Here is a 20,881-nt window from a genome sequence, read left to right as displayed (position 1 = left end):
CTGTCCCACTTGAGCGACGTGAAGTTGCGCGCGAGCCGTTGGGACTGAGCGACTGCCTATATAAAGTGCCGCACATAACGTCCATCGATCTCTTATATACAGATATCAGCTGATTTGTTGTCAATATGTCACTTGTGTGCTATAAATTGTGTCTGCGAAAGAGGCCGTTTCTTGTTTTGGCCGTGCGTCCGAGCGCTCAAGAAGATACTGAAGGTGTGCTCTGGACTTTTCTCCGCAATCGCCACAGTCCGGACAAATCGTGGGGTGAGCGCAAGTCAATAAAATCAGAAAGTGTGTGTGGCAATAAAAGGGGCGCTTTCGCTGGGGCCCTTGAAATGATGTTTTCGCGTGAACTCTGCGCGCTTGTTGTGCTTAATCTTATCACCGCGACCTCGCCAAATGGGCTTATATTTTAAATAAGTTCACACACTTTTCATTGATCCCCTTCTATAAATCTCACGGAGAAATAATTGATATTGTTTATCATCATTGAATTGTGCGCGGCTGTGCATGGAAGTTGTGTGATTTTCTGGGTGGAAAATGGACGTTTTTTGTTCTGGTGTCTCTGCATTTCTGTGATACCGCTAATGTTCACTTAATAGCGATAATACACTATAAATCAATCATTTCGCGTGAATTGCTAATAACACAGTGAGCGTGCGGCTGCCAATGAATTGAGGAAAAAGTAGACAAGGTACAGAGCAGTGCGTTTAATATTGACCCAGGCCTCTGGACTCTGGTCCTCACGATAGACGCGTGAGTGAGTGTCGAAAATCATGGGCACACATTCAGGCTCTCATATGCTAACTCTTCAGTACGCAAAAAGACATTCAAAATATTCCAAAACAGTGTGATTTATTTGCGTTTCTTTTGGGGAAATTAGCTTTTGGTGGGGTTTTTTTTTTACAATCATTGTGGGGAAATCGTAAAAAATTACCTCTATAATTTGCTGGAAACGCTGGAAATAAATAGAATGAAAGGACATTTTTAATACTTTTTCCAATGAAATATTCAGATGCTTATCTCACTATGATTTTCCATAGAAAAACAATTTGTGGATTGTTAACACTCGATTGCATGAGTGATTCTTTATGAGATTCACAATTATATGCATAGAAAACTCAGTGTTTTCCTTGAAATTTTTTATTAATATTGCTCTTTAAATTGATTTTAAATTTTTCATAATTGTATGTCTTATGAAAATCCATCGGAATGTCAGAAGTAAATCACATTTTGTCAAAAGACAAAGACGTTTAAGAGAAAATAACAAAAAAAAAACACGAACTTTTTACAGTTTTATCTTTTTATATGGACAGTATTTGTGACAGGCCAAAGGACTTCTATAAGACAGTCATATGACATATTCAATTAATGCTACCTATGATTATTTCATTGCTAAAAAGGAAATTTAAAAGACATTCATAATAATTACAAAGTTTATCAACTACGAGTGGACAATCACATTTATAAATCAATCCAGAGAATATCTCTTGAAATGCGTTGCAGTAAAACATCTTGAAATGCCAATAAAAGCACAGATTTAGTGACAAATTGTGCCCATAATTTGTGACTCTCTCTCTGATCGCCGGCGAATATATTTCTTGGTCTGGTCAGTTTCTCCCGATTGCCAGTAACGATGGAAATTTTTTGGATTTTCAGCAAGACACTTTAGCTGGAGTGTCTTGAGATTATCTCTTGGATTAGGCAGCATAATGAAAAGGCAATTTACTGATAAATATTTGGCCATCTCCTCCTCTCTCCCTTTCTCGTGGAAACAAGGCTGCGTACTTGCAAGTTCAATGAGAGAGTTTATAAATAAAAGTTCATTGGAGGAGTTAAGAATATATTTAAGGAGGCAAATATTTGTTGAGAGCCACAATTTTTTCTATGCATCCAATAAAATAAATTCGCACATGGAAACAGGAAATTGTGGCGCGAAAGATCGGGATGGAAACAAGAGACTAAGACGGAGTTTGTGGCAGAAGAACAGCACGCGCGCTACTCTGCGCACAGTTGCAGAAAATTATCAATATTGCCCTGTTTAATGAAGATACCATCCAAAGTTGTACACAATTTTTTGCTGGCTGCAGAATGCTGGGAATACAAATTCCCTCCACTATATAAAAGTGGAGGCAGTTGATATTTGGTGGCCAGTTGAAATCGTGAGTCGTGTGAGGACATTAAAGAATTCAGGGAAAAATTTGCTCACCCACAAAAGAAGCTCAATAGATTTTGAATGGGGTTTTTTCGCCTTCGGCGCAACTAAGCGATCAAATTATCGACATATTTCGGTGGATATTTTGCGTGTCACGATAAACTCAGAGTGTTTGGACAAACATTTGGCGCGAATACTGTAAGCCAGAGTGCTAAAGAAGATCAATTTTTCACACATTTAAGGATTGGTGTGCAAATAAATCAATTAGTGGAGCTCCAGCCTTTCTCACCGTGGCAATGGTGGACAAGAGCCAGGAAAAACTCAGGTAACATTATTGTCAATTTTCATTAGCGTGTAATTTTTATAACCGACCATGTAATTAAAACGCTAAGCACAAATTAGCATTCGGCATCCACATCGTTTAGCATGATGATTTTGCGAGCGTTCTGTGGAAAACCCGCCTCTTTTTTTCCACACACAGATGCTCGTGTTTAGTCAAATATTTGGTGAATAGAAGTCTTCCTTTCATAAACTGAATCACAACTGAGAAATCTGGCAAATATCTCTCATTATGTTTGCTATTGCTCACATTTGCAGCCAAGTCAAGGTGAATGAAAGTGAGAACAATAGATTGTGGAAGCACAATTCAACCTTCAATTTATAAATTCATACGATGCACACTTCCCCAGATTGTTTCACTTTCCGATCAAACTGTCTTAGCGAATGTCTAGAGCAATTTGGAGAGAAGAGCAGCTTTTGCTCAGAAGAAATGCTTCTTTTTGGTGTATTATAGCTCGCACAGACAAGTTGGTTAAGACTTGTGGCAAAGTGGAGAGAGAGATAAACCTCATATCACATATGACAACTCTACTCATGCCATTTCTTAAGTAACCGAAGGCGCTCATTGCGAAATAATATTAAGACAACATTCTTATGTAATTCATTACTCAGTTAAGGAATTTACAAGGAATATTAGAGGTTTCATGGGTTTTTATAGAGACGTTCAAGTAATGTATTTTACTGCGAAATTGCGCCCTCTGCAAAAATTACAAGAGTATTGCTTGATAAGATATGAAAAGTAGAGCTCTTAGTCATTTTAATGTCAGCCTTATTTAAAACTTTAAAAGTTAGTCATGAATCAAGACCTTCATTTCTAATATTCCTCTAAATATTTTGATATTCTTATTCCTTTCATTTGGAAATGCTTCAAATTGATTTGCTTAGAACTACGTCTAGAAGATTCCGAAATCCTTTACCTAAAATTGTGCTTTATGCGAGAAAAAGATGTAATAAGTTTCGGTAGTACTAATAATACATTAGAACGCTTGTTTGGGTGTTGCCATATGCGCAATAGAACGAACTAGATTTTGCCACAGATTATCCAGAACGAAGTGACATAAAATATCTAAAAACTGAATTAAAGTTATTTCTTCATTGTAAAATTGATTATGTTAAGTTAATCAAACCATTTTTCAACTATTAAATTAAGAGGGAATGAAAGAAGAGCAAAATCATCCCAAGATTTAATTTAAATAGACTTAAGAAATTATATTAATAATGCAGTTGGATGCTTCTTAAAGTTTCTAGCACTCTAATCTAAGGGAAGGCAAGAAAACTTGACTTGATTCGTATTTTTTTGATGGTTTTTGAATGATACATTTTCCTATTGTTCTTCTTTTTCCGTACAATATAAAACGTTTCCCTTTTATTGGGTCATCGCTAAAGCCTTCTATCCCCATTAAAAGCCAATAAAAGTGTGTATTTTTCTAGATCAAGTCAAGTCTTGTGCACGGAAAAGTTGAATGAATTGTTGCTCAAGAGCTCGCTTGAGATAAGGAAAGTCTGTCTTATCAGCGATTATGTAGACGTCTAGCGCAGTCCGCCTCATTTTTATCCAATTACTCATGCCACATTGTGCTCTCTTTTCGCGCCTGCAGCTCAATAAACAGAGATGATCTCGGCTACACCACCATTCCGTCGTACTTCATCTCGCGACAGGTGCTGCACGCCGAGGAGGCCAACAAGATCTCTGGGTATGAGAAGGAGAGGGAGAGCTATGGCCAGAGGATCCGGCAGTCGCTGGCCAGCATCGACTTCCTGGCGCTGCTGTACAGCCTTGTGCCCATCGTGGACTGGCTGCCGAAGTACTCGTTCCGGCAGAACCTCATGGGCGACATCACGTCGGGCATCACGGTGGCCGTGATGCACATCCCGCAGGGTATGGCGTACGCCATCCTGGCCTTCGTGCCGCCGCAGATCGGCCTGTACATGGCTTTCTTCCCGCTCTTTGCCTACGTCATCTTTGGCACCTCGCGGCACATCTCCATGGGTACATTCGCCGTGATCAGCCTGATGGTGGGCAAGGTGGTGCAGACGCACGTGAACACCGAACAGCTGGAGATGGGTCACGTCGCGAACGTCACGGACGGCGCAGCAGACGCCGACGGCGTGGCGGGGCCGACGGCGATGGAAATCGTGGCCGCGACTTCGCTCATGGTCGCCATTTATCAACTTATCATGAGTCTCCTGCGCATGGGGGCGCTGTCGTCGCTACTTAGCGAGCCGCTCGTGAGCGGCTTCACCACCGCCTCGGCCATCCACGTGGTGACGAGCCAACTGAAGGATCTGTTCGGCATCAAGCTGCCGCACCACAAAGGCGCCTTCAAGATCGTCTACATCGCCATCGATCTCTTTCAGCTCCTACCGTCGGCCAATGTCACCGCCGTGACCATCAGTCTCATCGTCATTCTGTTCATGATAGCCTCCAATGAATTGCTAAAGGTAGACAATTTATTTACTTGTTCAGAAGACGCCAGATAATCAAAAGCACAGATAAGAGTGCCAATTTGGCTCTTGGTAGCAATAGAGAGACATTATCTAGATTTGCAAACAATGTATCAACGTAATTGCATCAATTTCGCAGAGTGTTGAAGAGTCTTTGAGTGGGCGTGGCATACGAATGGGCGGGGACACAGTGTAATAATGCGTCTCGTGTGATAGTCCTATAATTCTGGTGTCTTCACAAGATTACAAATTGGCGCCCAAAATCCCAACAGAACTTACAGTGATTTTTCTCTCGTTCTTGCAGCCCTGGCTGGCCAAGAGATGCCGCATTCCGGCACCCACTGAGCTGATTGCCGTCGTCGGCGGCACTCTGGCGTCGCAGCTACTGAACCTCGAGGAGGCATTCCACGTGAAGCCCGTCGGCCCGATTCCCACGGGACTGCCGAGTCCCGTGCTGCCATCCTTCGACCTACTTAAGCTCGTGGCTGTCGACTCCGTGGCCATCGCCATTGTCAGCTACTCCATCGTCATGTCCATGGCGCTGATCTTCGCCAAGAAGCATTCGTACGAGGTGCGCGCCAATCAGGAGCTGATCGCCATGAGCGTGAGCAATGCCGTGGGCTCGCTGTACTCCTGCATTCCCACGGCGTGTTCGCTGTCGCGCTCGCTCATCCAGGAGCAGACGGGCGGAAACACGCAGCTGGCGTCCGTGATCGCGGCGGCGCTGATCGCCGTGGTACTGCTGTGGATCGGGCCGTTCTTCGAGGCTCTACCGCGCTGTGTCCTGGCCGGCATCATCGTGGTGGCACTCAAGGGCATGCTGATGCAGGTGCGCGACCTCAAGCGCTTCTTCAAGGAGGACCGTCTGGAGGCACTGACGTGGATCTGCACCTTCCTCAGCGTGGTGCTGATCGACATCGATATTGGACTGCTGGTGGGCATCATCATGTCCATCATAGCGCTGTATCTGAAGGGCTGGAAGAGCTACAGCTGCATCCTGGGCCTCATTCCCGGCACGGGCATCTACGTGGACATTGAGAAGCACAAGACGGCAGAAGAGGTGCCCAGCATCAAGATATTCCGCCACGCGGGATGCATCAACTTCGCCTCCAAGGCGAGCTTCAAGCGCAAACTCTACGAAACCATTGGCGTGAACTCACGCAAGCCCAGCAAGGCGCCAGACTATCACGACATCCACACCGTGGTCATTGACCTGTCGTGCATCCCGCATATCGACTACTCGGCGTGCAAGCTGTTCAAGGAGATGGCTAGTGAGCTGGACAAGGTCGGCATTGCCTTCTTCCTGGCCGCGCCCTCGGACAGAGTCTTTGACACAATCATGCACGCCGATGCGCTGGGCGACGGGCCCTTTCAGACATTCCCCACCGTCCACGACGCCGTGCTGTTCTCGCAGGGCAAGCTCGACATGATGGTGTGAAGCATCAGTCCAAAGGTGATACAGAAACGCTAAAGAAATTTATTTATAGACAATTTGCTAATTGGCAGAAGAATGTATACTTGTAGAAATCGTTATTTATTGTACAAAACACCCAAAAGCGGGACTGACGAGGAGTTCGTGGCGGCATTTGAGAACTTTTATGGAATCAAATTTTGAGATACGAAAGCGACCAAGGATTCACACTTGACAAAATACAAATAGCACGTCTACGATGACAATAACATTCGGGATGTTGAATTTCGATTTAGTCTTATGATTAGGCAAGATTCTTTCTAGTATTAGAACAATTTGTAGACGAAATTCAACGCAAACAACTGAAATTAGGATTAGGTTTTCCGGAAAATTCAATGTGAATTTTGTTACCAAAAATTCCTCAGCTTTTCCTGACATTTTCCTTTTAGAAATAGACAAACAAGAAATTCTACTGAATTGATCTGCCCCACTTTTGGACATTTTTAATGGCAAATTATCAATTTTTTTCTTCTCCAGTACGTTATTTTCTCTGTGAAATGGAGTTCGATAAAGTGTTAATCCACTTGTTGGCTCTTTTTATTTTCTATGCAGTAAATAATGCGGTTTACGCAGTTTCTGACATACTCGATGAAGATTTAATACTCTTTTAAACAACTTGAAAGCGTGCTATTTGCAATATTGCCAGTGTCACAATCCAGAAATACTCTTTTCGAACAAACAACACACACACACACAGACGAATAGTCACACAAAACGCCTAAGCTCTCCCGCCCACGCGCCCTCGTCCGCCCCCCGAAGAGCCCTCTTGGAGGGCGAGTGTAAGATAGCTTGTGGAATAAATGTATTTTTTGAGCGAAGCTTAGAACTCGATGGGTCTGATTGGCATGCAGAGGTTGTAGAAGGTCTTCTTATCCCAGAAGTTGCCGGTTTTCCAGTTGCAGAAGCCCTTCTGCTGGATCACCTGCAAGTCCTCGGCGCCCGTGTAGTGTGGATCGAGGATGAGGAATTTCGTCTCGCCGGTTTCGCGGTTATTGTCCACGCCGATGATGGTGTGCGCCAAGACGCCGCCACCAATCATGATGGGAGAGCCCTGAGACTCAAAGTGCATAGCCAGCTCGGCGCCCTTATCAGCCAAGTCCTTGCCAGACTGCACGTACATGATCCTCGAGGAGATGTTAAGGAATTTCTCAAGGCACAGCGACACCTCCGTCGAGCCAATCCACTGACTGGAGCCAAGGAAGGCCCTGGGCTTGTCGCCCACGCTCACCAGAGCCTCCTGGATGTCGTAGTGGCTGGGAATGGGCTGCTCCGTGTAGCCCTGGTACTTGAACCAGGAGAAGATGGTTTGCAGCGAGCGGTAGGCGCAACCCCAGCCCGAGTCATTGTAGTTCTGCTGCATGTAATGATAGTATCCGTAACTTCCCTGCACCAGATGCTGCTGCCAGCCCGGCTGAGCGGCCTTCAGGCCCACGTGGGTGTTCAGCAACACTCCGCCGTCCGCCTGGGGCACAGCATTCGAGCGACGGAAGAAGGGTCTGGTGACTGGCAAGCCCAGGACTTTGTGGAAGATCCTGCGTCTGTCCTTCAGCAGTGCATTGCCCTCGTCGACCTTCTGTGGCCAGACGCAGAGGAATGTGTGAGGAAAGTTCAGCATCCTGGCATTGTAGGGACGCAGGGAGAGAAAGTCCAGCTTCTGATCTAGTCCCCTGACGATTGCATCCTCGACAAGCGCCAGATTCCTCAACAAACTCTCCACAAAGAGCTCATAGAGACTGCTTGTCGCCTGTCCAGGAGCCGCCAGAGCGACTCCTTCGAGCATAACTGGAATGGAGAGCTTCTCAGTGTCGCTGAACGCAATCCTGAATGAGGATTTCTTCACGGATATACTCATCTCCTCCGTTTTCGCCATCAAAGTCCTCACATTCACTGTCCGGAAGTCTGACAGCTCTTTCTTGCCTTTCCCCTTTCCTCCCTGACTCTCGTGGCTAAGAATATCGGCAAAGGTGGATTTCCGCCCCTTCTTGTCTCGCCCAATGAACACCTCGGCTTCCTTCACGTGAAAACATAGCTTTCCGGACGCAAAATCCGCCGTCAGCCTCGCGAAGCAGTCCTTGACAGCCTGCGCAGTGGCTTCCACCAGCACATTGGTTCTGTACTGAATCCTGACCAGGTACAATTTCTCCAGCACTTCAGTGTGCTCCAGCGTCTCGTAGGGAATCTCCTTGAAGCCCCCTTTGCCCATCCGGACGACGGTGACTTTGAACTCCTCCTGAATATTGCAAATCAGCACAATCGAGTCTGTATTGCCTTCCTTCGTCTTCCCAGCGGTTGGTAATTCGTCAGACGTCACGGTAACGTATCCCAGGAAATCCACGCCAGCCGGCAAGTTGTCCCTGATCACATTGAAGCCGTCATCCACTTTGGCAAACGTGCCGTCGTCAAGAGTCTGACTGACGGTGAATCCCAGCACCAGGAGACATTCGTGTGTCCGGACGCCGTACAGACAACCCTTGAAGGATGTCTTCATCACCCGGAGGCGCTGGAAATATGCGTTATTAGCCAAGGAGGCCAGGAAATAGAGATTCTCCTTGAAATCACTCACCTGGAAGACGTTCTTTGAGAAGTAAAGATTGAGAGCCATTTCTCAACGATGTTTCACAAATCCTGCACACTTTTCTGAATCTTCACCCAGAACGAGTCCTTAACTCTTACTTCAAGCTACCAGAAACACTATGAGGGGGCTTTTTGGGGCTGTTAACAGGGAAAAACGTGGCAGTTTGTTGATCAAAACAAGAAAAATGGCAGTGAACAGCAGCGAAGACTGGTGGTGAGCTGTGGAAGCAACTTGAAATTCCCACCAAAACGCAACCGTTGGCGGAAAGTGTACTTTTCTTCGGCACTGGATAAAATCTCAGGAAAGGCCAGAAAATTTTAATGAGTCTGAAGTAATATATATTATTTACAAGATATACATGTGCACAATACATAGCACTAAGCATTGTCGTCTCTACAGCATTCATTTCACTGAATTTGTTGAAAATATAATTGAAAGTTCCACGAACTAAAGGTGTGTTGCAAATTGCTCACATCTACTTTTCCTGCAGGGAGGGCGATGCCTATTTTGGGGATATGCGGGCATTTAGTTCGCCAAGTACTTCTCCATTTCGGCCAGGCGACTGTACAGCAAGTCCACCGGAGACAGAGCCACGAGAATCCATCCCACTATCGCGCCCACGCTCTTGGCCACGGATAGCGTGTTCCAGATACTGATGATCCTGCTCTCCTGAAAAGAGTGGCGGGCTTTAGGGGTGCACTTGGGAGGGGGCCGATGTGGAATACTCACTGGGTTGTTCACTTGGATTGTGGTGAGGTTGTAGTTGATGAAGTAAAATCTGTCGTTCAGCGAGTCGGCGGAGAGGCTGAGGATGACCGTGACTAAGTAGATGGGCAGGATGACCACCATCCAGCGAAAGGAGATGGTCTTGGAAGCATTGGACAGGCTGATCTGGGCCAGATCCATGCGGTCGAACACCGACACCACGCACAAAATGGCCAGGAAGTAGAAGATGCTGAAGAACACCTCGGCGAAGGTCTCGTACTGGCTCAGCGACGCCTTGCTCCAGTCGTGCGGCGCCGTGCTGAACACGAAGATGAGATGGCCCATCGCCAGGCCGCCCAGGAGGCCGTGGCATATGTTGCTGACCAGGTGCCACAAGTGCTGCAGCGCGCAAGCCAGGTACAGGCCGTTCGTCAGCGGAGTCCAGGCGCCGGCCTCCGGATCGGTGTCCAGGGCGCTCTTATAGAAGTTCGAGTCTACGGATCTGTAGCCGCTCGTCGTCTGGATGAACATCTTGTCGATGCGCGTGGGCGGACCGTCGGTGGGCGACACGACGGGCGTGAAGGGATTGTAGATGTCTGCGCTGCGCTGCCTGATCACGTCGTTACCCAGCTCGTCCAGCACCGCCGTGATGTCATAGCGCGACTGGCAGCCCGCGGGCACAGTCCGGAAGCTGGGCGCCAGCTTCTGCGAGCGCGACTTCCGCAGCACGTGCCGCTGCACGTCGGCCGTCTTGTCAATCTCCAGATCCCCGGACAGTGAGGCGTCGTTCACGTCCGAGCACTGCTTCAGATACTTCATCAGCGTCTCATTGGCCTGCCTGACCTCCATCTCGCCAGCGGCGATCAGCTTGCGCTCTTTCCGTCGCCGCGACTCAGACTTGCTTCTCTTCATCCGCGGACTGCGCTCCATGCTATTCCTGCTCCGCGCGCTACGCTGCGCTGGACTTCCCTGCGGATCCGACAGCGACTGGATCTTCCGCTGCTGCGTCCCGATCTGCCTGTCGATATACCCGAGGATGCCCTTCTGGATGTGGTCCGACTCCTGCTGCGGCTCCTCCTCCGCCTCCTTCGCACCATTTTGCTGCGCCTCCGCCACGGGACTGTCGTTTTTGTGCCTAGACCGTCGCGACTTCGTCTTGGGGTGGTGCACTTTGGGGGTCTCCATCGCTCCACGGGCACACACAGAAGCACTACACTGATTTTTTCGGGTTGCACAGCACCTCGCGAGCAGTATGGAGAGCTGCCAGGACTGAAAAGGGGATAGTGAGAAGTGCTTCGGCAACGATGACGTGCAGCGCAAGACTGGATCAATAAAAATTGCCTCCCACCTTATTTCGTCCACACAGCGAGTCGTATTTCCAGAGCAGCACTACATTATGTATCTGGGCATTATGTGAACATAGGGCGCGAGTGGGTGGGCGAAAAATCACTATCGCTGCACCCCCGGATGGGTTAAAAATGCACCACTTCGCACAGGTTGAAAAGTCTATTGAAAATGAACAGAGTATTTCTGGATGCAGAGAATCGAGAGTCCTTATCGTCCTTATCGCTGAATATTTCTCATGTGGCGCAGCTAAATTGGCTTCACACTTACAGTGTCGTTCAAAATTGATTGGAAATAAATGATATTCCTGAATGAGCGATTCTGAAATTCAGCCTGAAGCTCTTAAATCTCAAGGGATTCAAAAGGAAAATATTTGTTTTCTTTGGGCTTCGCTAAACGGTTAATAAATATTAGCTAATAGCTTTGGCTGGATAAGTCTTACTCATCACGCAAATTCACGTCAATAATATTTAATAATCAAGTTTTTCATGAAACAATTTAAGAAAATTCTCAATAGAGAAGTATAGATTTGTCCTCTCAAAGCTCAAGGCATTAAATGCAAAGAATTAGCAATTCTTTTTCGCAATTTCATCGTCTGATATCGACGCAATGTGAGATGACTTTATAAATTTTCCAGCACAATTCTGCACAGTTTTTTGTGAATTTGCTCATTTCTGAGAAGTCTCTCAGTTCACCCTGGAAAATGTGAAAATCCCCAGCTGCACAACAGCGAGTGCCGAGGCTAAAGGTCAAACTTCTGCCACCCACTGTAGCTGTAGCTCTCAACCAACTAGCATTGCCTTATGTGGCACATAAGGCTCAAGTGCGTCACAATATACCGAAACCCCGGCGAATTTGAATGAAGTGGTCGGTGTATTGAACTCATGCGCTCTGGAGGAGTGACGTCACACCGCGTAGGTGGCGAGGTGACGTCAGGAGCAGAGGCAGAACGGATCAATACTCGGAGGCTCACTGATGCAAAGAGAGCCATGTTCAGTGTGATGCGTTAGCATTTTATTTAATGTCATTTAGTATACAAATACATACAGTTTTTTTTTCAGCCTCCCCCTCAAATCAAAGGGGCGCGACTTGCATCCTCATCAACAATAAAGACACTTTTTCTTCCTATGTATTTGCTCATCATCTTGACTTACTTCATAGCATTTTATCTGCTTCATCAATATAATAGTTTCTTCCGTCTTTGTATATTCCCATTGATATCTTACTAAACCTACACTTCAACAAAATGGATATTCTCTCAAATTTACAATGCTTCATTTTACAAAATACAAATATATTGTACAAACTTGTAAAGTGGAAATACACATAATAAAATTATTATTCACGGTAGTAATTCATCCTAAATAGTTAGTGTTGTTTCTTCTTCTTCCCCTCTTCTCCTCATCAAAAGAAATAAAGAGACATATTCGGGTTCATTCTCCATGCAATGGTCCCTTTTCTATTCGCCCCCCACAAATTACAAATAATGTTACACGCAGTGAAATATCTAATGTGTGCATCTTAACTTGATAATGTTGATAAAATAATACAAATTAAATTTGGAATTTTTCCTCATCTTCATTTTATAAAACATTACAAAATATGTAACGCAGAAAAATTTAGTCAATGTATTTCATGACAATTATCACAGTTTTATTAATAGTTTTTTTTATTTTTCATCTTTAATTTTTTTTTATCTAAATTAAAGATTAGCATTCTAATCAAAATCTGTTAATGCATTTTTAATGGCTGGTGTTTTTTTTTTCCTCGTATGGCAAAAGAGTGTTCAAAAAACAAAACAAAACAATATTACAATAATATTAGTACGTAGGAAAATGTAAAGTAGAAGAGGATAAAAATCAAGGATAAAATGCAGATTACAAAGAAATAGATTGAATTAGAAAAAAAGTAGACGCAACAGTATAGATTTGGGCCTAAGAATGTCCTGTGATATGTTAAATAATCATAAATCATCCCCTTTTTGTCAGAGATTACGACATTGATATCTGTGTTGTAGATAATGCATTGTTGGCCCGCAGAAATGCAGAGTGTGAAGGATATATTTGGGCAGAGTTGACATCACTCCTCGCGCCTCGAGTCGCTCAAGAAGACGCGCCGGAGTTTGGCTCAATCTCACGGAATGATCTCCACGTAGTTCTGCGGAATAAGGCCAGACTTGCCGTTCAGCGTTCCTTCCCACCAGCCAGCCTCGCTTGACGGTTTCACTGCAAGGACAAATCAAGGATTAATAGGAATTGCACACTCATCAGCACCTCCAAGCCCAACTAGAAACGCCAAAAGCATTCAAAAGCTGTGAAACTACGTAGGAAAAGAGAGAAAGAAAAGCATACAAGCGAACAAAATGAAAAACTTTTCTTCCTACAACTTCAGCTTTGCTTTGCTACGTCTTTCGGGCATCCAACAAACATTAAAGATACATCTAGAAAAGATACAGTAGGAGAAAAGGAAGTATATTAGAAGGGTTAGATTAGAAAATTAAGCTCTTATCATGCAGAATTACATCCAGCCCGATGATTAATTTTGTAAGATGTTGAAGGAGTGCCGAAGCGTCACTCACCATTGGTAATGATTTGATTTGGTTCAAAAGACAGCTCGCCATCATTTTCCGCCATGCATGCATACAAAGTTCGGACGCGCCTGGAGAATAAGAGAAATTTATAATCATTTTAAAGACATTTAGAAGCTGATGAAATAGTCACAAACAGCAAACAACTTGACTTGGTGAAACCCTATGGAGAAATTGTTCTTTTTGCGTATATTCTAAGAACTTTGACCTTTGGCTAAACTGCTTAACGATATACAAGCAGAAACCCTTGAGAGACGAACAAACGTTCAAGAATCAATTACCAGGGAAATCTTCAGTGATAAAGAGACATTTATGAGTCAGAATGACGTTGAAAAAGCTGTGAAATCAATTGGATTTCTCCAGTGAACGGCGTTCAACCTTTTTAACACGCCAAAGGAACTTCTTTGCCACTCATTCAATAACTGATTTACTGAAATGGAAGCATCTTCTATTGGAAGGATTGGATTTCATGCATTTTTGCATCTTCAACTCACACTTGCTCATTGGTGAGAATGTCCTTCTGCTCACTGCCGTATCTGTTCCTCGCGTAGCTCTTCTTTGGTACAGTATGATTAGTGTTGTTCTGCGCGGCGTGATGTGAATACGCCCAATCGGCCGGCGCTACGCTGGGCTTCGGGACGCCCTTGCACGTGTAGTGCATCAGATCACGGCTGGACGTGGAGCAGACGGACTCATTGGAGCTGCTGGTGGAGTTCATGCGATCGACAATGGTAATCTCTCGCGGCTGGATCAGATTTGATTCGCTATATGTCATTGCGTTGAGGCGCTTCGTCGTCTCGTACATCTCATCGCCATTGCTGTGCTGCGCTCGCTTGGCTTCGCGACTGAGATCCCTCACTTTCAGCAAATTGCTGTAGTTGTGATGGTTGGGCTGGATGTCCTGGCTGCGCCCGGAATTCCTCACCGCGTAGTCACGCTTAATGGCCATTTCGCGCGGCGACAACTTGACTTCGCTGTGCGGCAGTGAGTGTGTCGATTGGCTTCCCGACGACTTCAGTTCGTACTTCTGGTGATACGACGAGCCCGGAATGCTCATGGGACTGTTGTTCTGGTACAACATCATCCCATTGGGGATATTCTGCAGGCTGGACGACATCACTGGATCGGTGTAATTGGACTTGGCCACCACGCGCACGAGCGGCTGCTGCGAATACACACTCTTGCCGTGATACTGACTCCGCGGAATGCTCTCGGGCGGCCCAGAGTGTATCAGGTAGTCTGTGGCACGCCCTGGGGCGCTCTTAAAGATCAAATCGTAGTTCTCAATTAGAATCTCTATCACGACATTGTTGAACTTGATGTCCAGAATGGAGGCCACGGTCTCTTCCACTGCCCTCAACAGTGTCGGCCCAAAAACCACCCCCAAGTTGAATACTGACATTTTATTCTTGTGGCATTTCATCGAAACTCTGCAAAAGACACCAAAAATAAAACTCCTTTCAATCTTCCCCCCCCCCAAAACACAACTTAAGAAGTCAAACTCACGCTTTCAGGTGACGAATTACGATTTCTAGCATCTCGAAATTAGGCTTAGGCAATCTGTAGACCAAAGTGTGAACCTCACTCAGTCGCTGAATGCGAGTATCCAGTTCTGCAAAGTAAAGCCATCTTAGCATCCACAATTTCTCCCAATCCACCCAGACTTTAGACACTCACTAGCAGCCGCAATGAATCCACTGTGATGCCTGAAAGTCATCAGAGGCTCATTCAGATTCCTCAGATAATGCTTCAGCGCACTGGCGATGGTTTTGCTCTCCATCAAGTCACTGTGCTGATCATCGGTGACGAACTGAAAGCGCTCCTTCTCGCCCTTCTTCCTGTCCATGCCCAGCACCAGAATCTTGCTGATCTTAGTCCCGATGCCACCAATGCGATACAGTCCCTCCTCCTCGAGGCCTCTGGTCTCCAGCACTTCGATGCACTTGCGAACAAAGGCAAAGCCCACGCTGTCCAGGTGGTATTCATCGCTTTGCTGCGACTTTCCCGGCGTCAAGTAAGTCTGCGAAAGGGGAAAACTATATTCTTGAGCACCTGTGAATCCGTGCAGAAAAGTTGAATTGTAAATTGATTAGACAGCAGAAAAATTCAATCGAAAAGCTCAGCAGCATTTCGAAACAAAGTGTCTCTTTAACATTTCAGTGAGACAATGAGAAACTTGATTTCTAGTATAGGCAAGTGTGAAAGTATTTTTATTTAATGCCGCTTAATTTAACAGTTTAAGCACTCTCAGCACTCAAACTTTCTCTTATTGACAACAAATAAATCATTGAATTTAATTGAATTACTGTGTTTAGATGGTTTCGAAGGCTAGAATCGTCACTAAGATGGCGACAGACACACAGAGAAAGTAAAGAAAAATACAAAATCTCACCGGTTCCTTGCCATCCATTGCATTCAGCCACGATTTCCTGTCCTCTTCACTCAATCCCTGGAATGTGTAGACAATTCCCGGCTTCTGCTCAAACGTGAGATCAAAGCAGAAGCGCTTCTCGAAGTCAGACGCCCGCCGCGTGCACGACGAGAGGCTGTAATACTCCGTCTGAGCCTCCGTTCGCCCGGAAATCTGGTTGTACACCACCATTGAGAACTGCTTCTTGTCCTTCTTGTACGTGCAGTAGAATTTGGACCACGTCGCCGTGAACGCTTCTGCAAGGAAGTCACAGAATTTATTAAGAGTGTTGTGGAAAACTTCATTGACAATCATTCTTACTCTTCTCCAGCAGAAATAGATATCCTTGCTTGGTATATTCCGATTCGGGTTTCTGCAATATTAATGACAAATTAATTGACAGCCCAAAACGATGATAAAAAAAAAGACATTTTCATCCTCACCATTTTACTGTCCGTGTATTTGGCTTTCAATTCTTCCGCTTTATTGCGAGTCTCGAGAAAGTTCTCCCTCGTCTTTTGTACTTTCAATTGAAGATCGCTGATGTAAGTCTTGTATTCCTCAGATATCTCATGTCCAAAGTGATAGAAGACCAGCCAGCCGGACATAAATCTTAGAATTGTCTCCACAAATTCGAACTTGATGCGCTCCTGCACTTCCTGAATGCGTAGAACATAGCTGAGGCTCTCCTGCAGATATTCTCTCTCGAGCATTCCAAGACTCGCGTCCGCCTGCAAGATGTGCCAAAGACATTACAGAATGATCCAGGGCCGAAAAATCACACATCTTCGCGACAATTAAAGCCCCATATAAAGTCTATAAATAGCCACGGAAGGTGGAGTGTGCGTTCGCTGGTGTGACAGGTGACTTGCCTCTTAAGCGAATATTTGATATCTTATTTGCGGAAATTGATAAAATGTATCCATCGTGCTATCGCAGCGCCAACAACAAATTACACTTGATAATAATTTTCTCCTTCTCGCGCGCGTCACAAATGCAATTGACCGCCAAATTCTCACCACACACAGTACAGTGCCAAAGAAACACACAATTCTCCTATTGATGTATTGTGCCAAAATTGTCTTTTTTTCGCTCGAACAACAACTCCAAAGTGTTTCAATTCCCAATAGATCTGCACATGATGACCACCTACGCCACAAATATTCCTAATATGGCGAAAGCATGCGCAATGTCGACCTCCTTCGCCCCCTTTTCCCACCACTTCGCGCCGCACCGCGCGAAGATGTGTCCGAAATCGATTTTCACTTCATGTGTGGAATTTCTGAGCATTTTTCCAAACAGATATTTAGCATTAAACATTTTATTACTCAGCCAAACACAGCCATGAATCATTTTGGACGACACGCTTGTTGGGCGATGTGAGAGAATTGCGGATGGAGAGACAATCTCAGGTGGGATGTCAGCAAATATTCTCCATCTGCCAAATACAGTGGTGAGAGTTGCAATAAACTCACTTGCGCACAATTTGCGGAGAAAGGAAAACACGGACTTTATTAGTCATTTGCGCTAATCATATGATTCTGGCGAATTTTGGAGGCTTTTAGACAATTAATTTTCTCATCAATTGAACTTGAAATGGTGAAATTCGATTTACGAACCCCGAAATTATAGAAAATTAATCATAAATACAATTGTCACCACTTAAATAGATCTTGTTTGTGTTTCTTTAAATTCGTCCACACATTTCTGATTTTTTTATCAGGTAAAAATCAATTAAAACAAGCGAGTTTTCATGCTAACAATTTCTTGTAAAATGTTTGTTTTCGTGTAAATGAAGAAAAACATGAAATTTAATGCTTTCCTTTTTTCCGACGATTAATATAAGATCAAATCACCACATTAACATCACAACTTCAGGAAATTTATGTCTTAAATCCATGTTTTTATATATTTTATAACAATGTTAGCTTTACTAAAACACTGGACGCACTGGAAGAACTTCTTTGATATCTCAAAACGAGTGTGGTAATGAAAATCATCACATTTCATCATAACGCTCAGTTAACAGAAGGCTAGACGAATGCATTATTCATTCATTAATAAAGAATTCTTATCTCTCTCATTGTGCATTCAGAGCAGTTAATCGAGTTGAGATTAGCGAACCTTTGAATTGGTCACTGTGATAATCGTATTTACGCCCACTTGACCCAACAATTGTGCCCTCAACTGTTGTCGTTTGCTCAAGCAATTACCTCTTGAATGATGTTGTCGGACTTTTTTGTTGACATACTGAGAAATCTCTCTTGCGCTTGACAAAATTTCGCCGTCTTCTTGCCGAAGAGCTTCTTGTTCTCCTTCACGCCGCCAATGTGCTCCTTCCGGAAGTGCTCCAGTGCACTCACGATATTGTCCTGCGTCTGCTCCAGCTGCAAGAGGACATAATTGCGTCAGTCAATTGAAGTGTCAAGGCAAATCTTTCGCACATATACCATTCTTCCGCGCTCCTCCTCAATGGTCGCAATGAGGCGACTGAAGTGATCCAGACTCTCCACGATCGTCTGCTCATCTTCCGTCTGATTTGAGCCGATGAATTCGAAGTTGAACTCGCCGAGACTCTTGCTGAGGGCGCGCTGAGCCCGCGATAAGTCTACAAAAGAGCGGTGAATCATTAAATAATTATCAAGCAGCAATTCATATTTTATTTTTTTCCATCTCCATTGTCTCTTTCTCTCGCTCCTCTTCAGTCGCTGCTTCACGTCTGTATATGTTTACTGACATTTTTATTCTATTCCAATGAATAATCTGTGCCACTTTCTCTTCAAATACACATTCATTCATTCTTCGCGCATTTTTTTTCCTCTCTCCCTGGGAAGTGCGCCTTTAAATTAATAATAATAATAATAATAGTAAAGTAAGAAGCCCACATTGTCTCGCTGTCAAAGGTTTCGCAAGGAGAACTTGGGAGCACTCTAAGACCCAAGAATGCGCGCCACACATTCTTTCCAATACACAATTCTCATATAATGTTTCAAGGAACCTTTTGCGCGAACTCTGAAATGTCACTTGAATGGTCGGAATCTCAACGGCTAAGCCGTGCTGGACTGTTAAATTAATAATTAAGATTTATCATTCAGCGAGCATTCTCTCGCAGATCACACTGTTGAATATGCAATAAGCACGAGAGAATATATTCTCCATTCATTCCTCCTTTGCGCTCTCGCATCAAAATTAGGTTAATGCGGACGTGTTGAATGAAAAATCACATACAAAAACCCAGCATAGAAAAAAAGACCATAAATTGCGAGACGGGGAATCAAAACAACCAAAAAGAAAAAAACACAAATAGAACTCTGATGTTCAATTCAAGAATCTCACTCTGTTCGAAGATAAGACACAAGCTGCATTCGCACAGATAGAGACTAAAACTTCTCATGATAACACTTTGAGGTTGAAATCTCAAGGCTTATTACACAATTTAGATAAAGGTACTGAAATAGCAATAATTCGGTATCATTTTGACACTCATAACGCCTGATAGAGACGAGTTTAAAGCAATTTTCTTTCGATAAATACACTTTGGGAGCGCGACACCTTAATTTAATTTAAAGAATTTTCAGAATAAATGGAATAAACTCAAAATGGAATGTAAAATTGTCATAAAGTGGAGCAGATTTAGAGAAACAAACGCTCGAAAGGTGTTCAGAATAATCTAATCAGCAATTTAGCCACATTTTAATTGCTTTTCAGCAACGTTAAGTTAATGCGAAAAACAATTCCACGAACTTTCAAGAATGACACACAGCGATCAGAAGTGGGATGACAAACTTACTGCGTGCCGCTGTGAGGAGATCCTTGATCTCCTTGATGATCCGCTTGATCTGCTGGCTGGTCTTGTCCAGCTCCTTCTCGTGCCTGCTGAGATTCTCGCGAAATTCAGGGCTATCCAGCAAACAGTCCGTGAATTCTAGCGCTTGCAGTCCGATCACCATTTTTTGGCCTCTTTGGATTTCACCACGGCTGGAATGTGTTGGTGGAGGTATTGTTTTGCGTTATTTGGCCACAAACACACCTTGAATGCGCGTGTGTTCGCCAAAATTTTCCTCTATCGCAGCACACTCGCGCGGAAATTCGGGGAGGGAAAGAGGAGATTTTGGCGCCCCTTTTCCACAACACCACACTGAAGAAAACTTCACCCTCTGTCCAACGATTGTCTGTCTCTGGATTGCACACAAATCTCTGGGCGGGATTTCAGTCTGTCCCGTGCTCACAAGGGAAGTGCAAGATCAACGAGATGATGGAAAGCGCGCGGTTGTGTTGGTGCAGTCAATACGACGTCATTTTACCACCATTGGACGGACACGGGCATTCAACAAGTGATTATCTGCTGATTCATATGTGAAAAATGCCAGTATCACCTTTTCTCACACTGAAAATCTCACTCGACTGGTCTTCAGTGTCCCTGGAGCGCTTTTTCAGGCGACGCCAGCAAAATGTTGTCGCGTTATGGACAAAAACAGCGAGTGAAATTTCCACCAACATATATGTACATTTTACATGTAAGATGCGCAGTTCACTTAGCTCTGGACTCACTCTCTCTCACTTTGATCACGGGAGGGAAATCCAGGGCGAAAAAGGCACTTTTTCCACACCACTTCACCACATCACGTGCTCCAACTCGAACAGGACACTCCCCTGCAATGTCTGACGATGATTTTGGGGCGGAAAAACCAACTGGAATCGCGATTCTCACTTAATTTTGCCAGCCACTTTCGAAGCAATACGTCACTGTTTATCAAAATCTCCCATACATCTGAAATCGTCCAGTGTGGATTCCATAGCAATGCCGACCGTGTTGCACACGGTGTGGCGCTGCTTCCGCCCTTTCCACA

The 20,881-nt window shown here is 44.6% G+C and overlaps 4 protein-coding genes across 8 annotated transcripts; 1 reads left to right on the top strand and 3 right to left on the bottom strand.

The window, feature by feature from the left end:
* The first annotated feature begins 4 nt into the window (after positions 1–4).
* Positions 5–7,228, top strand: LOC132256475 (prestin). Of its 3 annotated transcripts, none has more exons than XM_059752910.1 (4): positions 5–213; positions 2,398–2,480; positions 4,093–4,936; positions 5,244–7,228. In XM_059752910.1, the coding sequence occupies exons 2-4, from the start codon at positions 2,452–2,454 to the stop codon at positions 6,375–6,377; spliced, it is 2,007 nt and encodes a 668-aa protein (XP_059608893.1). In that variant the 5' UTR covers positions 5–213; positions 2,398–2,451; the 3' UTR covers positions 6,378–7,228. The 3 variants fall into 3 exon arrangements, with proteins under 3 accessions (XP_059608893.1, XP_059608891.1, XP_059608892.1); XM_059752908.1 differs by having other exon boundaries at positions 6–264; XM_059752909.1 differs by lacking the exon at positions 5–213 and adding an exon at positions 271–694.
* On the bottom strand, positions 7,220–9,283 carry LOC132256476 (ufm1-specific protease 2). Its single transcript, XM_059752911.1, has 2 exons — positions 8,974–9,283; positions 7,220–8,910 (listed from the first exon to the last, which is right to left on the bottom strand). The coding sequence occupies exons 1-2, from the start codon at positions 9,010–9,012 to the stop codon at positions 7,231–7,233; spliced, it is 1,719 nt and encodes a 572-aa protein (XP_059608894.1). The 5' UTR covers positions 9,013–9,283; the 3' UTR covers positions 7,220–7,230.
* A 17-nt stretch (positions 9,284–9,300) lies between these two features.
* LOC132256473 (transmembrane protein 237) lies at positions 9,301–11,040 on the bottom strand. Its single transcript, XM_059752905.1, has 2 exons — positions 9,715–11,040; positions 9,301–9,654 (listed from the first exon to the last, which is right to left on the bottom strand). Exons 1-2 carry the CDS (start codon positions 10,873–10,875, stop codon positions 9,511–9,513), a joined length of 1,305 nt encoding a protein of 434 aa, XP_059608888.1. The 5' UTR covers positions 10,876–11,040; the 3' UTR covers positions 9,301–9,510.
* Positions 11,041–12,026: 986 nt separating this feature from the next.
* On the bottom strand, positions 12,027–20,853 carry LOC132256246 (rho GTPase-activating protein Graf). 3 transcript variants are annotated; one of them, XM_059752541.1, is made up of 11 exons: positions 19,822–20,853; positions 18,482–18,639; positions 18,245–18,418; positions 16,475–16,762; positions 16,353–16,404; positions 16,014–16,288; positions 15,299–15,641; positions 15,128–15,233; positions 14,116–15,051; positions 13,613–13,692; positions 12,027–13,259 (listed from the first exon to the last, which is right to left on the bottom strand). In XM_059752541.1, the coding sequence occupies exons 1-11, from the start codon at positions 19,979–19,981 to the stop codon at positions 13,168–13,170; spliced, it is 2,664 nt and encodes an 887-aa protein (XP_059608524.1). In that variant the 5' UTR covers positions 19,982–20,853; the 3' UTR covers positions 12,027–13,167. The 3 variants fall into 3 exon arrangements, with proteins under 3 accessions (XP_059608524.1, XP_059608526.1, XP_059608525.1); XM_059752542.1 differs by lacking the exon at positions 12,027–13,259 and adding an exon at positions 13,274–13,474; XM_059752543.1 differs by lacking the exons at positions 18,245–18,418; positions 18,482–18,639; positions 19,822–20,853 and adding an exon at positions 16,904–17,185.
* Positions 20,854–20,881: the final 28 nt, after the last annotated feature.

This window comes from Phlebotomus argentipes, unplaced genomic scaffold, assembly GCF_947086385.1.
Source record: "Phlebotomus argentipes unplaced genomic scaffold, Phlebotomus argentipes genome assembly contig_5, whole genome shotgun sequence".
Classification (NCBI taxonomy): domain Eukaryota; kingdom Metazoa; phylum Arthropoda; class Insecta; order Diptera; family Psychodidae; genus Phlebotomus; species Phlebotomus argentipes.
Note: the sequence above shows the minus strand (reverse complement) of the source record. Positions and strands in the feature narration are given on the sequence as shown.

Bases quoted from the DNA above. Each gene is read 5' to 3' on its own strand.
- LOC132256473 (XM_059752905.1), bottom strand. From the start codon at position 10,875: ATGGAGACCCCCAAAGTGCACCACCCCAAGACGAAGTCGCGACGGTCT. The intron at 9,655-9,714 runs GTGAGTATTCCA...CACTCTTTTCAG, and splicing joins CAATCCAAGTGAACAACCCA to GAGAGCAGGATCATCAGTAT.
- LOC132256475 (XM_059752910.1), top strand. From the start codon at position 2,452: ATGGTGGACAAGAGCCAGGAAAAACTCAG. The intron at 2,481-4,092 runs GTAACATTATTG...TCGCGCCTGCAG, and splicing joins AAGAGCCAGGAAAAACTCAG to CTCAATAAACAGAGATGATC. The intron at 4,937-5,243 runs GTAGACAATTTA...TCGTTCTTGCAG, and splicing joins CCTCCAATGAATTGCTAAAG to CCCTGGCTGGCCAAGAGATG.
- LOC132256476 (XM_059752911.1), bottom strand. From the start codon at position 9,012: ATGGCTCTCAATCTTTACTTCTCAAAGAACGTCTTCCAG. The intron at 8,911-8,973 runs GTGAGTGATTTC...GCATATTTCCAG, and splicing joins TCTCAAAGAACGTCTTCCAG to CGCCTCCGGGTGATGAAGAC.
- LOC132256246 (XM_059752541.1), bottom strand. From the start codon at position 19,981: ATGGTGATCGGACTGCAAGCGCTAGAATTCACGGACTGTTTGCTGGAT. The intron at 16,289-16,352 runs GTAAGAATGATT...ACTTCCTTGCAG, and splicing joins TCTATTTCTGCTGGAGAAGA to AAGCGTTCACGGCGACGTGG. The intron at 15,052-15,127 runs GTGAGTTTGACT...TGTCTTTTGCAG, and splicing joins GTAATTCGTCACCTGAAAGC to AGTTTCGATGAAATGCCACA.